The sequence below is a fragment of the Eumetopias jubatus genome, unplaced genomic scaffold, assembly GCF_037043125.1.
Source record: "Eumetopias jubatus isolate StellerSeaLion01/CBP00866 unplaced genomic scaffold, mEumJub1_p1.0 scaffold_7, whole genome shotgun sequence".
Classification (NCBI taxonomy): Eukaryota; Metazoa; Chordata; class Mammalia; order Carnivora; family Otariidae; genus Eumetopias; species Eumetopias jubatus.
Genome location: NW_028274813.1, coordinates 51274737 through 51296752, shown reverse-complemented (window position 1 = coordinate 51296752; position 22016 = coordinate 51274737). Strand labels below are relative to the sequence as shown.

At 33.5% G+C, this 22016-nt stretch overlaps 1 protein-coding gene across 1 annotated transcript in view; it reads right to left on the bottom strand.

Moving 5' to 3' along the window:
* MDGA2 (MAM domain containing glycosylphosphatidylinositol anchor 2) overlaps positions 1 to 22016 on the bottom strand; it is a 793866-nt gene that overhangs the window by 31184 nt on the left and 740666 nt on the right. Inside the window, exons 11-14 of the mRNA XM_028097835.2 lie at positions 19769 to 19946; positions 15492 to 15512; positions 6898 to 7053; positions 6265 to 6423 (exon numbers count right to left, since the gene is read on the bottom strand). Coding sequence (XP_027953636.1) covers positions 6265 to 6423; positions 6898 to 7053; positions 15492 to 15512; positions 19769 to 19946 — 514 coding nt within the window. The remainder of the gene's footprint in view (positions 1 to 6264; positions 6424 to 6897; positions 7054 to 15491; positions 15513 to 19768; positions 19947 to 22016) is intronic.

Genomic DNA, 22016 nt, shown 5'->3' with positions numbered 1-22016 from the left:
GCTGGTTCTTTGAAAGAATTAACAACCCCTGGCCAGACTTATCAAAAAGAAAAATGACCCAAATCAACAAAAGCATGAATGAAAGAGGAGAGATCACAACCAACACCAAAGAAATACAAACAATTATAAGAACATATTATGAGCAACTCTATGCCAGCAAATTAGATAATCTGGAAGAAATGGATGCATTCCTAGAGATGTATCCACTACCAAAACTGAACCAGGAAGAAATAGAAAACCTAAACAGACCTATAACCAGTAAGGAAATTGAAGCAGTCATCAAAAATCTCCCAACAAACAAAAGCCCAGGGCCAGATGGCTTCCCAGGGGAATTCTACCAAACATTTAAAGAAGAATTAATACCTATTCTTCTGAAACTTCCAAAAAATAGAAATGGAAGGAAAACTTCCAAACTCGTTTTATGAGGCCACCATTACCTTGATCCAGACAAACACCCCATCAAAAAGGAGAATTACAGACCAATATCCTTGATGAACATGGATGCAAAAATTCTCACCAAAATACTAGCCAATAGGATCCAACAGTACATTAAAAGGATTATTCACACAACCAAGTGGGATTTATCCCTGGGCTGCAAGGTTGGTTCTACATCCACAAATCAATCAATGTGATACAATACATTAGAAAAGAAAGAGCAAGAATCATATGATCCTCTCAATAGATGCAGAAAAAGCATTTGACAAAGTACAACATCCTTTCTTGATCAAAACTCTTCAGAGTATAGGAATAGAGGGTACATACCTCAATATCATAAAAGCCATCTATGAAAAACCTACAGTGAATATCATTCTCAATGGGGAAAAACTGAGAGCTTTCCCTCTAAGGTCAGGAATGCAGCAGGGATGTCTACTATCACCACTGCTATTCAACATAGTATTAGAAGTCCTAGCCACAGCAATCAGACAACAAAAAGAAATCAAAGGCATCCAAATCGGCAAAGAAGAAGTCAAACTCTCATTCTTTGCAGATGATATGATACTTTATGTGGAAAACCCAAAAGACTCCACCCCAAAACTGCTAGAACTCATACAGGAATTCCGTAAAGTAGCAGGCTATAAAATCAATGCACAGAAATCAGTGGCATTCCTATACACCAACAACAAGACAGAAGAGAGAGAAATTAAGGAGTCGATCCCATTTACAATTGCACCCAAAACCATAAGATACCTAGGAATAAATCTAACCAAAGAGGCAAAGGATCTGTACTCAGAAAACTATAAAATACTCATGAAAGAAATTGAGGAAGACACAAAGAAATGGAAAAACGTTTCATGCTCATGGATTGGAAGAACAAATATTGTGAAGATGTAAATGCTACTTGGAGCAATCTACACATTCAATGCAATCCCCATCAAAATACCATCAGCTTTTCTCAAGAAATGGAACAAATCATCCTAAAATTTGTTGGAACCAGAAAAGACCCCGAATAGCCAGAGGAATATTGAAAAAGAAAAGCAAAGCTGGTGGCATCACAATTCCAGACTTCCAGCTTTATTACAAAGCTGCCATCATCAAGACAGTATGGTACTGGCACAAAAACAGACACATCAATCAATGGAACAGAATAGAGAGCCCAGAAATGGACCCTCAACTCTATGGTCAACTAATCTTTGACACAGCAGGAAAGAATATCCAATGGAAAAAGGCAGTCTCTTCAACAAATGGTGTTGGGAAAATTGGACAGCCACATGCAGAAGAATGAAACTGGACCACTTCCTTACACCACACACAAAAATACACTCAAAATGGTTGAAAGACCTCAGTGTGAGGCAGGAGTCCATCAAAATCCTAAGGAGAACACAGGCAGCAACCTCTTCGACCTCAGCCACAGCACCTTCTTCCTAGAAACATCGCCAAAGGCAAGGAAGCAAGGGCAAAAATGAACTATTGGGACTTCATCAAGATAAAAAGTTTTTGCACAACAAAAGAAACAGTGCACAAAACCAAAAGACAACCGAAAGAATGGGAGAAGGTATTTGCAAATGACATATCAGATAAAGGGCTAGTATCTAAAATCTATAAATAACTTATCAAACTCAACACCCAAAGAACAAATAATCCAATCAAGAAATGGGCAGAAGACATGAACAGACATTTTTCCAAAGAAGACTTCCAAATGGCCAACAGACACATGAAAAGGTGCTCAACATCGCTCGGCATCAGGGAAATCCAAATCAAAACCACAATGAGATACCACCTCACACCAGTCAGAATGGCTAAAATTAACAAGTCAAGAAACGATAGATATTGGTGGAGATGCGGAGAAAGGGAATCCTCCTACACTGCTGGTGGGAATGCAAGCTGGTGCAACCCCTCTGGAAAACAGTATGGAGGTTCCTCAAAAAGTTGAAAATAGGCTACCATACGACCCGTAATTGCACTGCTGGGTATTTACCCCAAAGATACAAATGTAGGGATCCGAAGAAGTACGTGCACCCCGATGTTTATAGCAGCAATGTCCACAATAGCCAAACTGTGGAAAGAGCCAAGATGTCCATCGACAGATGAATTGGATAAAGAAGATGTGGTATAGATACACAATGGAATATTATGCAGCCATCAAAAGGAATGAGCTTTTGCCATTTGCAATGACGTGGATGGAACTGGAGGGTGTTATGCTGAGTGAAATAAGTCAATCAGAGAAAGAGATGCATCATATGACCTCACTGATATGAGGAATTCTTAATCTTAGGAAACAAACTGAGGGTTGCTGGAGTGGTGGGGGGTGGGAGGGATGGGGTGGCTGGGTGATAGACATTGGAGAGGGTGTGTGCTATGGTGAGCTCTGTGAATTGTGTAAGACTGTTGAATCACAGATCTGTACCTCTGAAATAAATAATGCAATATATGTTAAGAAAAAAAAAGAAGATAGCAGGAGGGGATGAATGAAGTGGGGGAAATTGGAGGGGGAGATGAACCATGAGAGACGATGGACTCTGAAAAACAAACTGAGGATTCTAGAAGGGAGGGGGGTGGGAGGATGGGTTAGCCTGGTGATGGGTATTAAAGAGGGCACGTTCTGCAGGGAGCACTGTGTGTTATACGCAAACAATGAATCATGGAACACTACCTCAAAAACTAATGATGTAATGTATGGTGATTAACATACAAATAGAACATTTTAAAAAAGAATTCCTCATATCAGTGAGGTCATATAAAAAAAAGAATAACATCTGCGAAGAGGGAAGGTTTCAGCTATAGGCAGCCTCTCCCTAATGAGGTCATTCATCTGGTCCTCATGATGAGTCAGTTTGGAACAGTCATTTTTGCCTAGATGTAGCATGATCATGCCCTGCCGAGAGGGACTCAAGTGACAGATCTGATACCTGCAAACCTCCACCATCTGATGAAAAACAGAAATGCCACGGGCATCAAAGTGGCAAATGTATGAGAACCTGGAAGAAGGGGAGAACTGCCTTCTTCCTGAAACAATCCGAATAAAACTGGCGGAGGTCAGTGGGACATTCATCAGCAATAAAGAGGGTAAGAATAACAAGTGTGAAGTTAAAAGTATATTAAAATTATCTTGGATCTCAACATAAATATGCAGAAGTTTTGAGAGGGGGTAGCCTCATAAAAACAGAACCTGCATATTTTACTCATTAAAGTAATTCAAAATATTGATCTTGGAATTATTTATTTAAAAGCCAATTTAAAATACACCTGTTCCAAGGTCAACTGGAAGGAGGGAAAGGAAGTCTAAGAAGTATATTTGAAATAAAGAATAAGTAAAACATACACCATCAGCTAATGGGAAAAATTAGAGTTGAGCCAATCTTACCTTTGTAATAAGATCGTAATCTCACAATAAATCAGATAGTTTGGCATTGGTGTGGAGATTTCTTTTCATAGGTTAGGCCCTAGTGAACCTATGACTATGTCATAATTTTCTATCCACTTTTCCAGTCTATGTTCTGTTTCTCAGTGATTTTACCCACTCCTAGAAAATTTATTTTCCCAAATCAAAAATCTCATCATGCACGTTGTCTGCATAAAATCTGTACTGTCTCCCCCTACCACTAAATGAGCTAAGCTTTCAAAACTCTTCAGTAAGTGTCCCTGCAGGGTGGAGAAGCAGACAAACTCTGTGTCCACTTCCCAGGTTGGTATTATGGCTTCGCAATTTATCAGCTGTGACATTACAGCAAGGAAAGTGAAGTAAAATTCTCTGTATCAAGTTTCCTTATCTATGAAACAGGATAATGATTTTAAGGAGCCACAAATGTTTATTGTGAAAATTAAAAGAAATAATCCATGACGTGTTAGGAATAGTGACCTGGTCCATCAATATTAGCTATTACTTTACTGTTGCTATTATTGCTGCTATTTGAGATTCAAAATAGCCTACGATTATGAGCGTCTACCATCTGATAGGAGATTTTATATATGTTACCTTATTTCACTTGCACTGCAAATTTCTGAAATAGGAATGATTATTCTCATTCTAAAGGTGAGGAGGCCACGATCCAGTCATTTTAAATGAATTCTGTAAATTCCTACAGTGACTGAGGGCTAACAGCCGCGTTCCTGCCCAGGTTTCCCGACTTCATGTGAAGGGAACTTTTGACTGCCCAAGTTTGTCCTTCCAGATTTGTCACCTAGTGCTCCACTGTGAAAAACACTGGTTAATAGTGCTGGCAATGAGTTTACGCCCCAGCATAACCAGTTACTTGCACTGTCTGAGGTTTTGTGCTCTACTGTAAAAGATGAGTGGGGATGCCCATCTTTATGAACTGATTAAGGGGATTACTTCACTTAAATAGTGCAGTAGCTGGAATAGATCATGTGCACAATTTTATTAGTTTATATAATTATATATTTATATTTTTAGTTTTATTCATTTATATCAAAACACTTAATGTCCTCCTAACATCCCACATTTTAATTCCTCATTATCAGTACCTTAATCTTCCTTGTGTTTATCTCTGTTTATTGAAAATGTACCCTCCTTTCATAGAGAAACGTTTTCCATTGTCCCTAAGCATTTCCTTATTCTTCAGCTAGATGCAGATCCACAATCCCTGGTCCAAATTCTGTGAGCTTAGATGCGTCACCATTCAGAATTTTGCCTTATTTTAGACAGGTAAAGGAATATATATATCTTGTATATTACGTGAGTCTCTGGAAGGATCTGGAACAGAATCTCATAATTAAACCCAGTAATGTTTTTGCTGCAAATAGTATAAATGCTCACACTTATTTGGATAAAGACTATAAATAAGTTCATATTAGCCCAGGTCATATATTCTAAGGCACAGAGATTAGGCTGGCATGCACTGCCAAATTTAATTAAGTTAAAAAATTTTGTGTTCAGTTTTTTTGATTTTAGAATTGTGCATAAAGAACTGTAGACCCATATGATCTCTCCCCACCTCTCGCAGGAGTTTTAATAGGTTCTTTCTTTTTTTAAAAAAAATATTTTATTTATTTGAGAGAGAGAGAGCACACGAGAGAGAGAGAGAGCGAGGGCATGAGCATGGGGAGAGGCAGAGGCAGAGGGAGCAGCAGACTCCCCGCTGAGCAGGAAGCCCTAGGTGGGGCTGCTTCCAGGACCCCTGGATCATGACCTGAGCTGAAGGCAGATGCTTAATCTGCTGAGCCACCCAGGCACCCCTGCTAGGTTCTTCCTAAAGATTATGCAGTATTCTATCCAGCATGATTATGTATTTACTCATCTTGGCCTCCATTACTGTACACGGGTCTCTAAGGGCAAGGAATGTATCTTCATCTTTGCGTGCTCTTCAGGACCCAAGATGTTCTTAAATCTTACTAAGTGTGTTAGGCATACTTTATAAACAAGAAAATATCATACCAGTATTCCAAATATGTAGACAGTGCTAAAAGTATTTGTCTTGCAAAGATGGCAACACTCCTTTTCATGGTCATGAATACATGGTGAGTCATTATTCACACAAATTTCTTTGAAAAGAAACAGCCTAAGTTATACTGGTATTAATTTCACAGTAAGATCATAACGAATTTAACCCATTGATGATTTGCCTGAATGCGGATTCTAGAAGGGGTAGGTAATGCTCCAAAAGTTCAAATTCTAATATAAAATTTGGAAATTAGGACATGATAGGGGAACATTCTTAGCATTTTACTTTGCAATTTGAAGGTAAGTCATTTAAAAGTCGATGATATTCTTTGACTAAAATTGATTTCATGCTGTGTGTTTGTGAACCTTTTTCTTCTTAGTTATGATTTACTCTAGAAGAAACGTAATAATTCTTGTTATCTCACCTATATGTTGTCCATACATGTGATAAAAGAAGCTGAAACAATACGCAGTGTTCGTGGGGCCATAAGGGTTTTTAGGAGCTATGCTGAAAACAGGGCTGAGAAGTCGGGCCTTTTCGCCTTCCAGTCTGGGTCGAGATGTCTCAATGTACATATAAAAACCTTTAAAAAGACAATATAAAATGTTTAAGCACATTATTAGGTGACATGAAATTTGAAATCATTAAGAAGTTTTAGAGTTTTTATATGAAGTAAATTATAGATTCACAGGAGAATGTTGATCTCATTTATGAACTATTTATGTATAATATAAAGAACAAATAAATGATCTACATAATTAAAGATAAAATTGCTTAAATGTATAAAAACTTTAGACAAAATTGGAATTTTACACTTGAATTATTAAAAAATTCCCATCTCTCAGCTATATGTGTGAGTTCTGAGAGAAGATTCATGTCTATGATCTTGGAAATTTCTGAATTATTGGTACTGTACATTAAAAATTTAATGTTTTATCCCATAATCTTCAACTCTATAACTAAACATTCTGTTGCATGTCATATTAATGGCACTGATTTCTAAAAGTCCAAGGCTGGAATATGATTGTTATAAACACAACATTTCATACCCTCATACCTTCTTTGGAGCCACTACGATCAGCATTAGGTCCTGTGTTTGGAGTATATTTTGTATTTCTTGTTGCAGTACTTTGCTTTGTCCAGTCAAAATTATCTGTATCATCTTGGGTGAACAAACAAATGTTCCCATCTTCAAATCCACAGTGAAATTCTCCTGTTAATGAATTTTCATTAAAATAATTAATATTAATCAAATTAATATAAACACTGCAATATTCTTATAAAAATTTTTAAAACATTATACAGCAATAATAATGCAAGACTGTGACAGTGATACCAGAGCCATGATAGCACACAAGATTACGACTAAACCTAAAACTATTTCAATTTTAACAAAAAAGAAAAGTAATCTTGATATATAAATCAGTCTTTTGGTTTAATAACTTAAACCCAAACCATTTTCCTCTGAAATATCCAAATAATTGAAATTAAAGAATATAATTCACACTTGAATTATGGCTGATGACTTTTCCCAACTCTCATTTTTCGAGTCTAGAAATAATTCAAACAGAACTGTCAATTACAAAATGAGCTTTATTAATTTACCTGACAACATATTAAGGCTGTATACCTTGAGGATATAATTTTTCACACCATGTCTGGAGATGCTTTCATGTATACCCACTTGCAGAAATGGAAGTTTACTTAGGAGAAGATAATGGCAAAATATTTTAAAAAAATAGTTATCTTTAAATTATTTTTTGAATGTGGATTTGGCAGCAGGTTGAAATTCACTAGAAATAAAGTAATGAAAAGCTTTTATGAAGACTGTGGAAGGACTGGGATTTCTTGTATGCCTGCCACATGGTGAGTTCAGACCCAACAAAAAGTTCGGAGAGAACTTTCTTCAATGAGGGTAGGAATGATGTTTCTAGGTATCAAAGGGTTTTCTTACTGGGATGTACCCTGCTTGAAATATAGGCATAAATAAAGAAGATAATGTCAACTAGGCACAAAGAAGGCATGAACAGACATTTCTCCAAAGACATCCAAATGGCCAACAGACACACAAAAAGATGTTCAACATCACTGATCATCAGGGAAATGCAAATCAAAACCACAATGAGATATCACACAATGAGATGGCAATTAAAAAAAAAAAAGTATTGCCAAGCATGTGGAAAAACTGGAACACTTATACACTGTCATAGGAATGTAAAATGGTACAACCAGTAAGGAAACAGTATGGAATTCCTCAAAAATTAAAATCAGGGGCACCTGGGTGGCTCAGTTGGTTAGCAACTGCCTTCAGCTCAGGTCATGATCCTGGAGTCCCAGGATCGAGTCCCGCATCAGGCTCCCTGCTCAGCGAGGAGTCTGCTTCTCCCTCTGACCCTCCCCGCTCTCATGTACTCTCTCTCTCTCTCATTCTCACTCTCTCAAAAAAAATAAATAAATCTTTAAAAAAAAATTAAAATCAGAACTGGGGGCAACTGGGTGGTTCAGTTGGTTAAGTGTCCAACTCTCGATCTCAGGGTCGTGAGTTCAAGTGCCGCCTTTTTTTTAACTTAAAAAAAATAGAACTACTGTGTAATCCAGCAATCTTATTTCTCGGTATCTATCCAAAAAATTGAAACCATTATCTTAACAAGGAGAAGGATGCACTCCTATATTCATTGCAGCATATGTTGCAATAGCCAAAATATGGAAGCAACCTAAGTGCCCATCAATGGATGAATGGGTAAAGAAGATATGCATACAATGGAATATTATTCAGCCTTAGAGAAGAAGAAAATCTTGCCAATATGTGACAACACTGATGAACCTGGAGGACATTCTACTAAGGACATTATATTAAGCCATGTATTTATTCTTAGAAGAATAATGCTGCATGATTACACTTATGAGGTATCTAAAATATCCAAATATAAAGAAGCAGAAAGTAGAATGGTGGTTTTCAGGGGCTGGGGGAAGATGGAAATGGAGAGACATTGGTCAAAAGGTATAAACTTTCAGTTCAGCAAGAGATCTGCTGTAGAACATTATGCTGGGATAACAGTGCTGTATTGTATACTTAAACGTTATCAAGAAGGTAGATCTCATATTAAATTTTTTAATTTTTAAAACTTTTTAAAAATTAAAAAAATTAAATAATTTTTAAATTTTTAAATTTAATTTTTTTAAAAAATCACAATTTAATAAAGGAAGAGGGAAGGAAGGAAGGAAGGAACACAGGAAGAAAACCATTTGACATATAAATATAAAACAGAAGGCTTTCCCTTTGAATTTAAGTTTTTGTTTTGTTTTGTTTTTGTTTTCAGAAAAAGACTTGCTGTACCTCTTTGTGTTTATTTATATTCCTTATTATGAATAGGCATATTCACAGGGAATATAAGCATTTAGTGAATTCTAAATCAGTAAATTTCTGGATAAACAATATTCCATATAAAATATTTTTCAGCATATATTTATGCCATGGATCTTGTACTGAAGAAGACAGGACTGCTTGATATTATCAGTTGAGATCTAATGTTGGTGACAGCAGGGTAGCTATACGCATGGATATATTTCTTTAAATATCTTTTAGGCACAATAGGAGATTCCTTTAGCTGCTACTTTGGAGTCAGGATAAAGCAATGTTTGATTTTAAATGTTTTCAGTTGTTTAATTACATATTGTATATACACAAAGAAAATATCAAAAAACAAATGTAAAAATTTAGGATTTGTTTATAAATCTGCTGCCAAATCTTACTTTTTATGTCATTTAAAAGCATATATGATGAATTTTATAAGACCATTTAAACATCTTTTGTGTAATTTAGCCTTGTTTGCAAAAAAATTGCCTACAAAAAACAAACAAGAGTTTTTAAAACCTGAAAATTGAGTCACTCATAGTAAAATTAAGCAACAATACAGCTTATGAGAAGACATGCCCATAATTTTAGATATACCTAAATTTTTCATAATTTGGTTATTTTACAGAAGACATAAGTTGTTTAAATTTGAAGGAGACTTAAGACTCCAGTAATTCCCATTGCACAAAGATAAATAAGTCATCTCCATAGTTCTTCATTACTTCTGTAGACATTTTTACAGTGAAGAAACCTATTACTGGAAAGATTTTATAAAAAGTAGAAAGATAAAAGTGGGAAAAACTCGCCATTTTGGACCATAATAATCTTATGATTATCCTGTCATTATATGTAGGGTAATTATGCAAAAGGCTATTCATTAAAAAGTTTATTGAAATAAGGAACATCTTGATAGTGAAAATGCATCAGTCTGTAAAAACTTATCAAAAGTCTATGTAATATTAAATATTAAAAGATCTCATAAAATAAGAAAGTAATATAGTCCAGGATTTTCACAAAGATATGCAACTGAAGACAGTTGATATTGAATTTTTCAGTGGTTTTCTAACTATAATATGATCTTGGTAGTTTCAAGAGCTACTTAGAAATAAATATATCTGAAATATTTTGTATTACATGGTCTCACTACCCCAATTCTTCTCACTATGGTGAAGAAAGACTAAAACTTGGGGAAAAGCAGCCTATGCCCAATAGTCCTCTAGCCCAATGACTCCCTCTTGTACCCACCTATCCTGTTTCTTTATTTTTTACTTTATTTTTTTAGCTTTACTGAAATATAATTGACAAACAAAAGTTATATATATATAAGTTATATACAGTTTGATGTTTTGATATATATTTTGAAATAATCACAATGAAGCAAATTAATACATCCATCACTTCACATATACATAGTTACCACTATTTTCCTTCCTTCCTCCCTCCCCCCCTCCCTTCTTCCCTCCCTCCCTCCCTCCTTCCCTTCCTCCTTTCCTTCCTTTCTTTTTTTGGAGGTGAGAACCCTAAAGATCTACCCTCTTAGCAAATTTCAAATATACAATACAGTATTGTTAAGCATAGTCACCATACTGCACAACAGATCTCCAGAACTCACTCATCTAACATAATTCAAAGTGTATACCCTTTGACCAACGTCTTCCCATTTCCCCCTCCCTCTTGCTCCTGGCAGCCACCATTCTACACTCTGCTTCTGAGTTTGACTATTTTAGGTGCCATGGAAATGAGATTATGCAGCCTCTGTCCTTCTGTGTCTGGCTTATTTCACTTAGCATAATAAACCAAATTCACCCATGTTGTCTTAAATGGCAGGACAGCCTTTTTTAAAAGCTGACTAATATTCTGCATTTTCTTTATCCATGAATCCACTGATGGATGTTTAGATTATTTCCATATCTTGGCTATTGTGAATAATGCTGCAGTGAACTTGGCATTGGAGGTATTTCATCAAGGTTGAGCTTTATTTCCTTTGGCTATTTACCCAGAAGTGAGATTGCTGCATCATTTGGTAATTCTATCTTTAATTTTTGAAGAACCTCCATACTGTTTTCTAAATGGCTGTAGCAATTTACATCCCCACTGACAATGTGCAATGTTGATTAAAGAGACCTACTGTGTGTTCTTGGCACTCTTGCCGAAAATCAGTTGACTGTAAATTCATGGATTTATTTGTAAGCTTCCTATTCCATTCTATCAGTCTATTTCTATATTACATTAGCTATTTGGGCTTTTTTATGGTTCTATATGAATTTTAAGATTGCTTTCTATTTATGTAAAGAATGGTGTTGGCATTTTGATAGGGATTGCACTGAATTAGTAGATCATTTGGGGAAGTATGGATATTCTAACAATATTAATTCTTCTAATCCATGAACATGGGGTGTCTTTCCATTTACCTGTCTTCTCTAATTTCCTTCAACAATGTGTTATAATTTTTAGTGTAGAAGTCTTTCACTTCTTTGGTTAAATTTATTCCTATGTATTCTATTCTTTTTGTTGTTATTTTGAATTGGGCTGTTTTCTTAATTTCCTTTTCAGATAGTTCACTGTGAATGTACAGAAATGTCACTGTTTTTTGTCCTTTGATTTTGTGTCACCTCACTTTACTTAATTTGTTTATTATCTCTAACTTGGAATGACATTTTAGAGTGTGCTACTATGGTAAACTTTCTTTTCAGTTTTAAGTTGTTTCTTAGAGATAGTGAGACTGTCACACATATATATTATTTATATTATTATATTATACATATTAATATTTATATTATATATATGTGTATTTCATATATGTATAAACCATCTTGTACTTAATATAAACCAAAAGAAGTCCAAAATTTTTTTCCAGAAGTTCTGAATTTTAACAGTTCGGACTTCAGAACCTAAAGCAGACAAATACACTTTTCAAATATTTTAAAACCTCTTTACAGAAAATTTCAACTCTGTTGCTGAGATACTTGAGAGACCTCAGAATTCATTTCAATCTTATTTCAGTATTTTTGTTTTCTTTTCAGTTAACACAGTCCAATCACAGACTAAACTTCAGGTTTGGTCCAAGGGTACCCTTCCTGAGGAAATCAGCAATGTATAAGAAGGACGCTGCCCGTGCTTAATGGAGCCTGTAGGATATGGTTTTCTCGACAACTAGTCATCCTTCTCTGCAGTTCAAAATTTCAATCAAAGAGTTTTTAAAAAACTATAAACAAAAGGCCTTCCTTTTTTAAATTTAAAAGGTAATTATTTTGAGTCTAATGAAGAATCATACCATGACCAAATTTCATGGACTTACTTTATATAGATATATTGGAAGTAGATAATTAGGATAAGTCAATTCACTTAAAGACTATATAAGCTGTTAAAATGCAAAAGAGGATTTAAGATTAGTTTTATTTGCTGCCAATATATGTCTCATATCACATGTATTATATTAAATATAATATATATTCCAATATATTCCTACATTTTTTCTATAAAAAGATGTTTCAGATAAACCATAATTTATAATTAAGCCAACATATAATTAAAAGATTTTTAAACTTTATTATATAGACAATAATCTTTTGTGGAAGAAATATTACTAAATGGTATTATAAGAATTCATTACACATAATTGTAAATAACCTAAGAAGTAAGATTTGGCAGCATTTTCTTCATTTTAAGAAATCACTTACAATCCTATCAGAAGTACTTAATGTTTTTAATTTCATTTTTTCCTCATTGACTTTTTTTCCTTGAACTTCTTAATTTTCACTTTCTCTTCAGCTTCATTAATATCATTACTGGGAAAATATGTTTTAATGAAATGTGGAGAATAAATAGTAAGCATATTGTAACTAATTGAACAATTATAGCAAAAGTATAGAAACAAAAATCAAGTTTGTCTGAGGTTGGGATGCCAACAGGTTTAACTACAAGGCAGCAATATAAAAACTTTATAGAGATGATGGAACTTGTGGTGATGGTTACATAACTGTATGAATTGGGCAACACTCTTTACAGAAGTATACACACAAAAAAGTGTTAATTTTACCATATGTAAATTATGATTTGAAAAGCAATGACAAAATTTAAGACATTATACCATTTAAGAAGATCTCAGGTAAAAGTAGTCTGAGGGAAAGAAAAATTAACTTTCCATAGCAAAATGTAAAAGAAAACATGACCTTCTACATGTTGGCCTATTTTCCTCTTATTGAATAATGTCTGGCTAATTTATTAGGAGTTTGAATGTATAATGAATGTGTTTCCTTGATAAAACATTTTTCTTTTATGTCTTTGGGACCTGAAGGGTTCTTTAACAGGGTTAAAGAAATCAATTAATAAGGGAGAAATGTATGTGACTGTTCAATAACATAAAAATAATTACTCTCGATAACTTAGAAAAATCATTGTGTGATGTTTACTAAAAAGTCTTTATTCTGAACAATTCTAATCTTTTACCATATTGAACAGTTAGTAAAAAAAAAAGTACAGTCAATAGAAATCTTTAGTATGGAGAGTTATAATGGAAATTATTTTAAAAGTAGAAAATCCAATTCATTGTTTGACTAACCAAAAAAATAAATAAATAAATAAAATGCTTGTTGGAGAAGACGTGGGTAACTATGACCTAAAGGATACGAGTTTTTAAAAGAAGCACTCAAATTCCAATTTAATGTTGTTCATCTTAAGGGCACATTTCTGGCTTCTGTAATGTTTGAATATATACTCTAGACACACTGAGCTTTGCTCAGTTATTATGGGAACATGACCTTCCTTTCCTCACCTTCTTCACCTAAGGAACCTCTACTCAACTTTCAGGACCCAGTTCAAATAGCATGTCTTTTATAAAACTTCATTTGCCATAAACTTAATGGTACTTTTTATATTGCATGGAAGTCATCTGTTAGCAAACAATATCTCTACTATTTCTTTACATATGCATTTTTTCCCAGTAAATTGAAGCTAGTAAAAAATTTTTCCTTGAATTATTTGTCAACTTTTTCCTGTATCAAGTTTTAATGTTCCCATGATGACTCTTTTTAAACATATCTACTGAAACTATAATCAGAGAATTTACCTTCAAAAGAATTATAATCAATATAGTAATTAAATAGCAATAGAACCCTGGGGAGAAGCCAGGGAGAACCTGATTTGGGCAATTAATTCATCTTGAAACTGTTGTGTATTTGTTCTCTTAACAAATGATCATTGAACACCTGCTAAGTATAAGATGCTGTCATACACCAAAAGACAGTGAGATATAGAGAGAAATTAGAAACATATTTAGCTCTTAAGTATTTTATGACAAAATAAAAAATAGCTTATAACATAGATGAAGACAAATTGTTTTTGGAAATCAAATGGAGAGAATACTCAGTGAAGAAGAAAGCATTTGTGCTAAACTTTATAAATGAATCTCAAAGGGTTGAGAATATCCACATTAAAGGGTCATTGGTGAGAACAAAATGAACTGTGCATGAAAGCAATATGAAAACAGGAAAGATCCATGAACATATTCAGTATTATAATCTGGATATGCAGAAATGGAGTAAAGGAGAACCTTGGGCAGAAAATAAGGTAGCAACAGGTTATGTAGTTTGGTCTTGGGTTATATAATCAGTGAAAGGCCATTATAAGGAAGGAAACAAAATAAAATGAGAAAAAAGACCTGCACAGTTTCTTCACTGAATATAAGTAATGGAGAATATTGGATGGATGGGAATAAGAGTGCAAAGGTGGCTCTCCATTCTTTTATTAGCCAAGAACAATATATTCATAGGCACAAAATGTAAGACAAAAATCAATCTTTAATGTGAAATATTCAAGAGGATGGTGAACAGACTATCTTCATTAAGAATGGGGATATAGACTAGTGATGTATGAAAAATCTTGATTAAACCATTCAAATGCCAACTTTGTAACTATAGTCTTTCATAACTGGAATATAGAAATTAAAAAAGAAAATTAAAGAAACACATAATAGTAATATAAATGATATGCATTGCCACAAAAGAAAAACATAATCCTATAGTTAAACAAATAACAAATGTTAAGTTGGAGGAAATGGCTCCATATTTAGGAAAACTTATAAAAATCAATGATGAATATTAAATAATTTGTCTTTATAATCATATCCATCAAAATTTAAAATTCACAATTCATATTTAATGGTAGTTTTACTGTTTCTATGCCATTCCATTTTAAACCAAATATGAACAGTTGCTAAATAATCCTTATATGCCTATGAGTTTTCTACTTTTCTTAACTGAAATGCTGCACCATTATTAAAATAAACATATACTCACTCAAATGAGGATTAACGGGAGCTGCAAGAAAAGCAAAAAATAATGTTAGCATGGCTTGAATGTCTTTTATAAATAAAAGTCTAATCAGTGTCTCATAGTTCCTTATCAAAACTTAATGATCTTCCCCACTGTGACCATGGAGAATTATGTCTGCAATCCATTTTGTTCTAGAGGATTGAATAGAATCTACTTTGGAGCTCAGCAATAACAGTCTCAAAGTACCCAAAAGATCAATGCTAAATAGCATGTGGGATTTGTTCATTTTCCAAGGAACAGAGTTGCTGATTTTTTATATCTTAACCAGTGCAAAAACCCCCAGAAATCAAACTCAGGCTGACAGTAGGCCAACCTATAATCTAGATGTTTTAACAATGAAAGCAATTATCCAACAGAGATTACACTTTAGTTTTTTTGCTGTTATCTACTTCTGGTGAAAAGAACATGGTGTATATGAAAATAAAGCAAATCTTATATCATGTTTTTACATGCACCTCAAAACAAATAGCTACACCAGTGCTGCTTTGTTTGATTACATGAACACACACACACACACACACACACACACACACACACACACACACACAGACGGTTTTCAAATAACAAGCAATACAATTGTGTTTTTGTGCACTAGAAGACATATTTATCTCAAAAAACTGTGTTTACAATACAAGTGACAATTGATTTCTACATGAAGAGGAATGAATACTTTACATTTTACTGAAACAACAACAAAAATGTATCTAATCTAACAGACAAAATGGTACCTGTGTATATTGATTTATTTATCACTTTGAGAGAAAATTTCATTCTGGATGAGGTAAAGCATTGTTGTGGTCTCCCAAGATTACAATAGGCAGTTAATCTAACTTGCATAAGTTTGTCTGCTCTGTTGTTAATTTCTAGCATTTTCCATTAACCATTTTTTTTAAACTTGGACTTTACAAATGAAGTATGATAGATAGTAAAAAATGCATACCCGTGCACAAAGCATGTTCATAGTAATTGTTACATTAGTACATTGAGATCGACTTTAACAAAGTGAGTTTCTCAATCAAATATTTTTACTATTTCTTACAGAAGATAGACAATTTCTATTACTTTGTTTTTCTGATTCTGTTTCCCCATTGCCAATTATGAAATAAGTAGAGAGGGGACTATATATCTACTAGTTCCACCGAAGTGGAGAAAAAAAAAAACACTAACTTTTTCTTGCAAAATATCAATATATTATAATTTGAAAATTAATTAGTAAGAATGAAAATCATTTCATAATTGATATGAAAGTTTAAAATTGTCTATGTATTATCTCACAAAGAAGTAAGCATCTTTGAATTCTAATTTGATTCTAAAATATATGTCACACCTACAGTTAACCTCTGACCACACTGAGTTTTAACTGAGTCTTCTGCTACAATTATTACTATTCATCAAATTCACTGTAAGTAGCGGATTTAACCATGTGAAAACTTCTGTTCTAAATTCTAAATATTTCAGGGCGCCTGGGTGGCTCAGTTGGTTAAGCGACTGCCTTCGGCTCAAGTCATGATCCTGGAGTCCCGGGATTGAGTCCCGCTTCAGGCTCCCTGCTCAGCAGGGAGTCTGCTTCCCTCTCCCCTCTCATGCTCTCTCTCTATCTCATTCTCTCTCTCAAATAAATAAATAAAATCTTTAAAAAAATAAATTCTAAATATTTCAGTGAGCCCATTTTTCTCTTTTTACAGTTGAACTTTCATGTGTAATTTTTCATAACTGTCTAGATACCATTTAAGTAAACTTTACCCAAGCCTATATTAAAGTAATTTTCATTAAAATGTTTAAGATTTTAATAAGTATGCCTAAGAATGTAAAGATAATTAAAGCTTTTGAAACTACCATAATATCTATTTTCCAGATTTATTTTTCATTTTACTCTGTTGCCTCAGAGTTTTCAGTAAAACTACTGAGCTTATAAAGATATTTTTCTCTAGTTCTCTGTAAGAAAAGTTACATAATTTTTAAGCATAGAAAAGCAACAAGGGTCTTCTGTCATGAAAGGGTCAACTAGCCCTAGTTCTATTCAGAGTTCGTCATTTCATACTTGTTTAATTCAGCAGGACACTGAAACTTTCAAGGTCCTAATATCTTCTTTTTTTTTAAAGGAATGGATATTAGTGCATTGTTTCTAATGCCCCTTCATATTGAGTTGTCTACAGTTTTATAACTCAAGGGCAGGGAGCATGAAACTTAGATAAGAGGAGATAATAATTCATATTTTATAAAATATAAAATTAAATTTTAGAAAAATATACTGAGATGCTATCTAATTGTGTCCCCAATGGAGGTAATTACAGAATAACAATTGTTATTGTCATTAAATTTTATTTATGGCTATCAAATACTAATATTTATAGCATTAACAAAAAAGGTATATTTTAAAGGACCTCATTCAAGAAAAGATATGCCGTAATTCTAATGCTTTTACAAATGTTTATTTGTAAAGGACCATATTCAAGAAAAAGATAGTTATTCTAATGCTTTTACATCCATGATCTATTAATATCCTACTCTATATTGTATATCATCTTTTTTAATGAAAATTGAATATATCTAATTGATAAGGAGAGTGAAAATAAGTGATTTCATGTGAAAAACAACTCTAATGCGATTTTAATAATTTCACTGTACTTTTTATGATAGTATTCAGTTTACCTCTTAAGTAGGAAAAACATGCTTAATGCTAAACTGAATGGAGAACTCCAACTGCAAAAAAAAATTCTATTATTTTTTAAAATCAAGCCCAGTAATCAATGATAAAGAGAATAATATTTCACTAAAGTAATGAAATAAACAAAATATTTGCCAATGATTCATTCAACCCTGAAAAATATATTGACAATTCTAGAGGTAGTCACTGAATATCATAAATTTCAACTGAAATAATTCACATAAATTTCAATTGATAAAATACTAACCTGTTTCACTAACACACACACAAACACACCCACTGACATTTAGATATTTTTAACATTAGCAATCTAAAAGAAAAAATGACTAAAAAAAAACCAAACTAGGATGTACTTCAACAAGCTGCAAAACATCTATACAATGGAATATTAAAGAATAAAAAGAAATGCACTATCAAGCCCCAGATATGGAAAAACCTTAAAGGCATATTGCTAAATTAGTTTGAAAAAGCTATATGCTCCATTATTCCAACTATATGACATTCTAGAAAAAGCAAAATGATAGACAACAAAAAATTAGTGGTTGTCAGGTTTGGAGGGGACAGGGATGGATGAGTAAGTGGAGCAGGGGATTTTTAGGGCAGTGAAACGATTCTGGATGATACTGTAATGGTGAATAAATAATATCAACTTATCAATTCATATAACAGTACAACATAATAAACCCTAATGTAAACTACTTGCTTTAATAATAATATGTCAATATTCTTTATCTTCTAGTAGTTTAGTAGTTTTATGTTTTACATGTAGATCTGTGATCCGTTTTCAGTTATATGTCATGAAAGGTATAAAGTTCTGTATTTAGATTATTATTTTGTATGAAATTTTGCTAAAGAAATATGTTAATAATATGGGAAACTGTGTTGGGGGAAAGGAAATATACAGAAGCTCTCTCTACACCCTGCTTGATTTTTTGTAAATCTAAAGATGCTTTAAGACATCAAGTCTATCAATTAAAAAACAAGCTTTGATAACATTTGCTAACTTCTTAATGATGTAAATTTTAAAGACATCAAGAATTTGAAAAAAATGCAAATAATTATATCATAACATGGGATAGAGGATAAAGGGACATTGTTGACATCACATTAATTCAATGTTAACTAAAACGTTACTTTACATTTCTACATTTTTTTAAAAGATTTTATATATATATTTGACAGAGAGAGATATAGCGAGAGGGAACACAAGCAGGGGGAGTGGGAGAGGGAGAAGCAGGCTTCCCGCAGAGCAGAAAGCCCGACGCAGGGCTTGATCCCAGGACCCTGGGATCAATTAAGGCAGACACTTAACAACTGAGCCACCCAGGCGCCCCTACATTTCTACATTTAAATCAAATATTACAACTTAAAATGATTAAGTTTTCTGGGTTTGTTTGTTTGTCTGCTGGGTTTTTGTTTGTTTGTTTGTTTGTTTTTTGGTCACTTGGCTAATGATCCAGAAGATCAATATGCTAAATTTTAGTTTTTTTCTAAATTTAATAGATAGTTATAATGTACATATTCCAGACAGTTTAATATGCAAATAAATACTTTTAAATAAAAGACTACTTACCACTATATTTGATGACACGAATTGTTGAATCTCCTTCGCCAAATTTGGTGAGAGGAGTTAGTCGGACTTCATAAGCCTCTGGTTTAATTAGCTCAGTCAAATTATATGTAATTAGTTCTCCTTTTTGAATATTTCCATTTATTTTAATTTCCTGTTCCCACCAACGCTGCTGTCCAGCCTGAAATCAAAAGAATTATGTAATAATATTCCCAGTATTTTCTTCAGAGTTACTGTGTTCTAACAAAATGGGCAAAAAAGCATTCTGAAATTTTATTAAATAAGAAAATACATTATATGATTACATTTTATTAAAGTTCAAGTTTCTATAATAAGCAACAAATTCTGTAGATGTTTCCATGCAGATGTTTGCAGATAATTACCAAATTATCACAGAGTAGTTTGGCTGATTAAACAGGTTCAATATACCATTTTATTAAGAGTCAGAGGATAAAACAATAGTTTCGACTACAGTCTCAATCCGGAGGTTTGAAGAGATATAAGTTTAACTACTTCATTTTTTATTCTTTTTTTAAGTTTTTATTTAAATTCCAGTTTTTTAACATAAAATGTAATATTAGTTTCAGGTGTACAATACAGTGATTCAGGACTTCCATCCATCACCTGGTGCTCATCATGACAAGTGCACTCCTCAATCCCCATCACCTATTCAATCCATCCTCCCACCCACCTCCTCCATGGTAACCATCAGTTTGTTCCCCATAGTTAAGAGTCTGTTTCCTGGTTTGCCTCTCTCTTTTTCCCTTTTGCTCATTTGTTTTGACTCTTAAATTCCACATATGAGTGAAATCATAATGGTATTTGTCTTTCTCTGATTGACTTATTTCACTTAGCATAATGCTCTCTAGCTCCATCCATGTCATTGCAAATGGCAAGATTTCATTCTTTTTTATGGCTGAGTTAATATTTCACTGTATATATACCACATCTTCTTTATAGTCAACTGATCTTTGACAAATGAGCAAAGAAAATACAGTAGAGCAAAAACAGTCTTTTCAGCAAACTGCAATGGAACACTGGGCATCCACATGTAAAATATTGAATCTAAATCCAAACTTTATACTTCTCATGACATTTAACTGGAAATGATCACAGACTGACATGTAAAACATAAAACTACAAAATTCCTAGAAGATAACATAGGAGAAAAACTAGATGACTGTGGGCTTGGCAACAATTTTTTAGATACAATACCAAAAGTACAATCCATGAAAGAAATAGTTGATAAGCTGGACTTCTTTGAATTAAAAATTTCTACCCTACAAAAATAGTATCAAGACAATTGAAAGAGAAGCACAGACTGGGAGAATATATTTGCAAAAGACACATCCAAAATACATAAAAATCTCTCAAAATTCAACAATAAGAAAACAAATATCCCAGTTAAAAAATGGACCATGGATCATAATAGAAAAGATGCTCCATACTGTATGTCATCATAGAAATACAAATTAAAACAATGAGAAGCCACTGCATACCTATTAAAATAGTCAAAATCCAGAACACTGGCAACAACAAATGTTGATGGGGTTGTGGAGCAAAAGTAACTTTCATTCATTGATAATGGGAATGCAAAATGGTATAGTCAATTTGGAGGATAGTTTGGGTTTTGTTTTTATTTACAAAACTAAACATACCTTTACCATATAACCAAGCAATTGTGTCCCTTAATATTTACTTAAGGGAGCTGAAAACTTATGTCTGCACAAAAATCTGCCCATGAATGGATGTCTATAGCAGCGTTATTCATAATGGGCAAAACCTGGAAGCTACCAAGCTGTCCTTTAGTAGATGAATAGACAAACAAACAGTGCCACAACCAGACGATGGGCTATTACATGTGCCAAAAAGAAATGAGTTATTAAGACATGAAAAGACAGAGCAAACTTAAATGCATATACTAAGTGAAAGAAACCAATCTGAAAAGGCTGTTTAATGTATGATTCCAACTGCATGACATTCTGAAAAAGGTAAAACTATGGAGATAGTAAAAAGATCAGTGGTTGCCAGGAGTTGGGGGGAGGGAGGGAGGGATATATAAGCTGAACACAGAGAATTTTGGGGACAGTGAAACTACTCGGTATGATACCATGGTGGATACATGTAATTATAAACCCACAGAACATACAACACTAAGAATGAACGTTAATGTAAATTATGGACTTTAGCTGATAATAATGGATCAGTGTAGGTTCATCAATTGTAACAAATGTACCACTCTGTTGGGGGA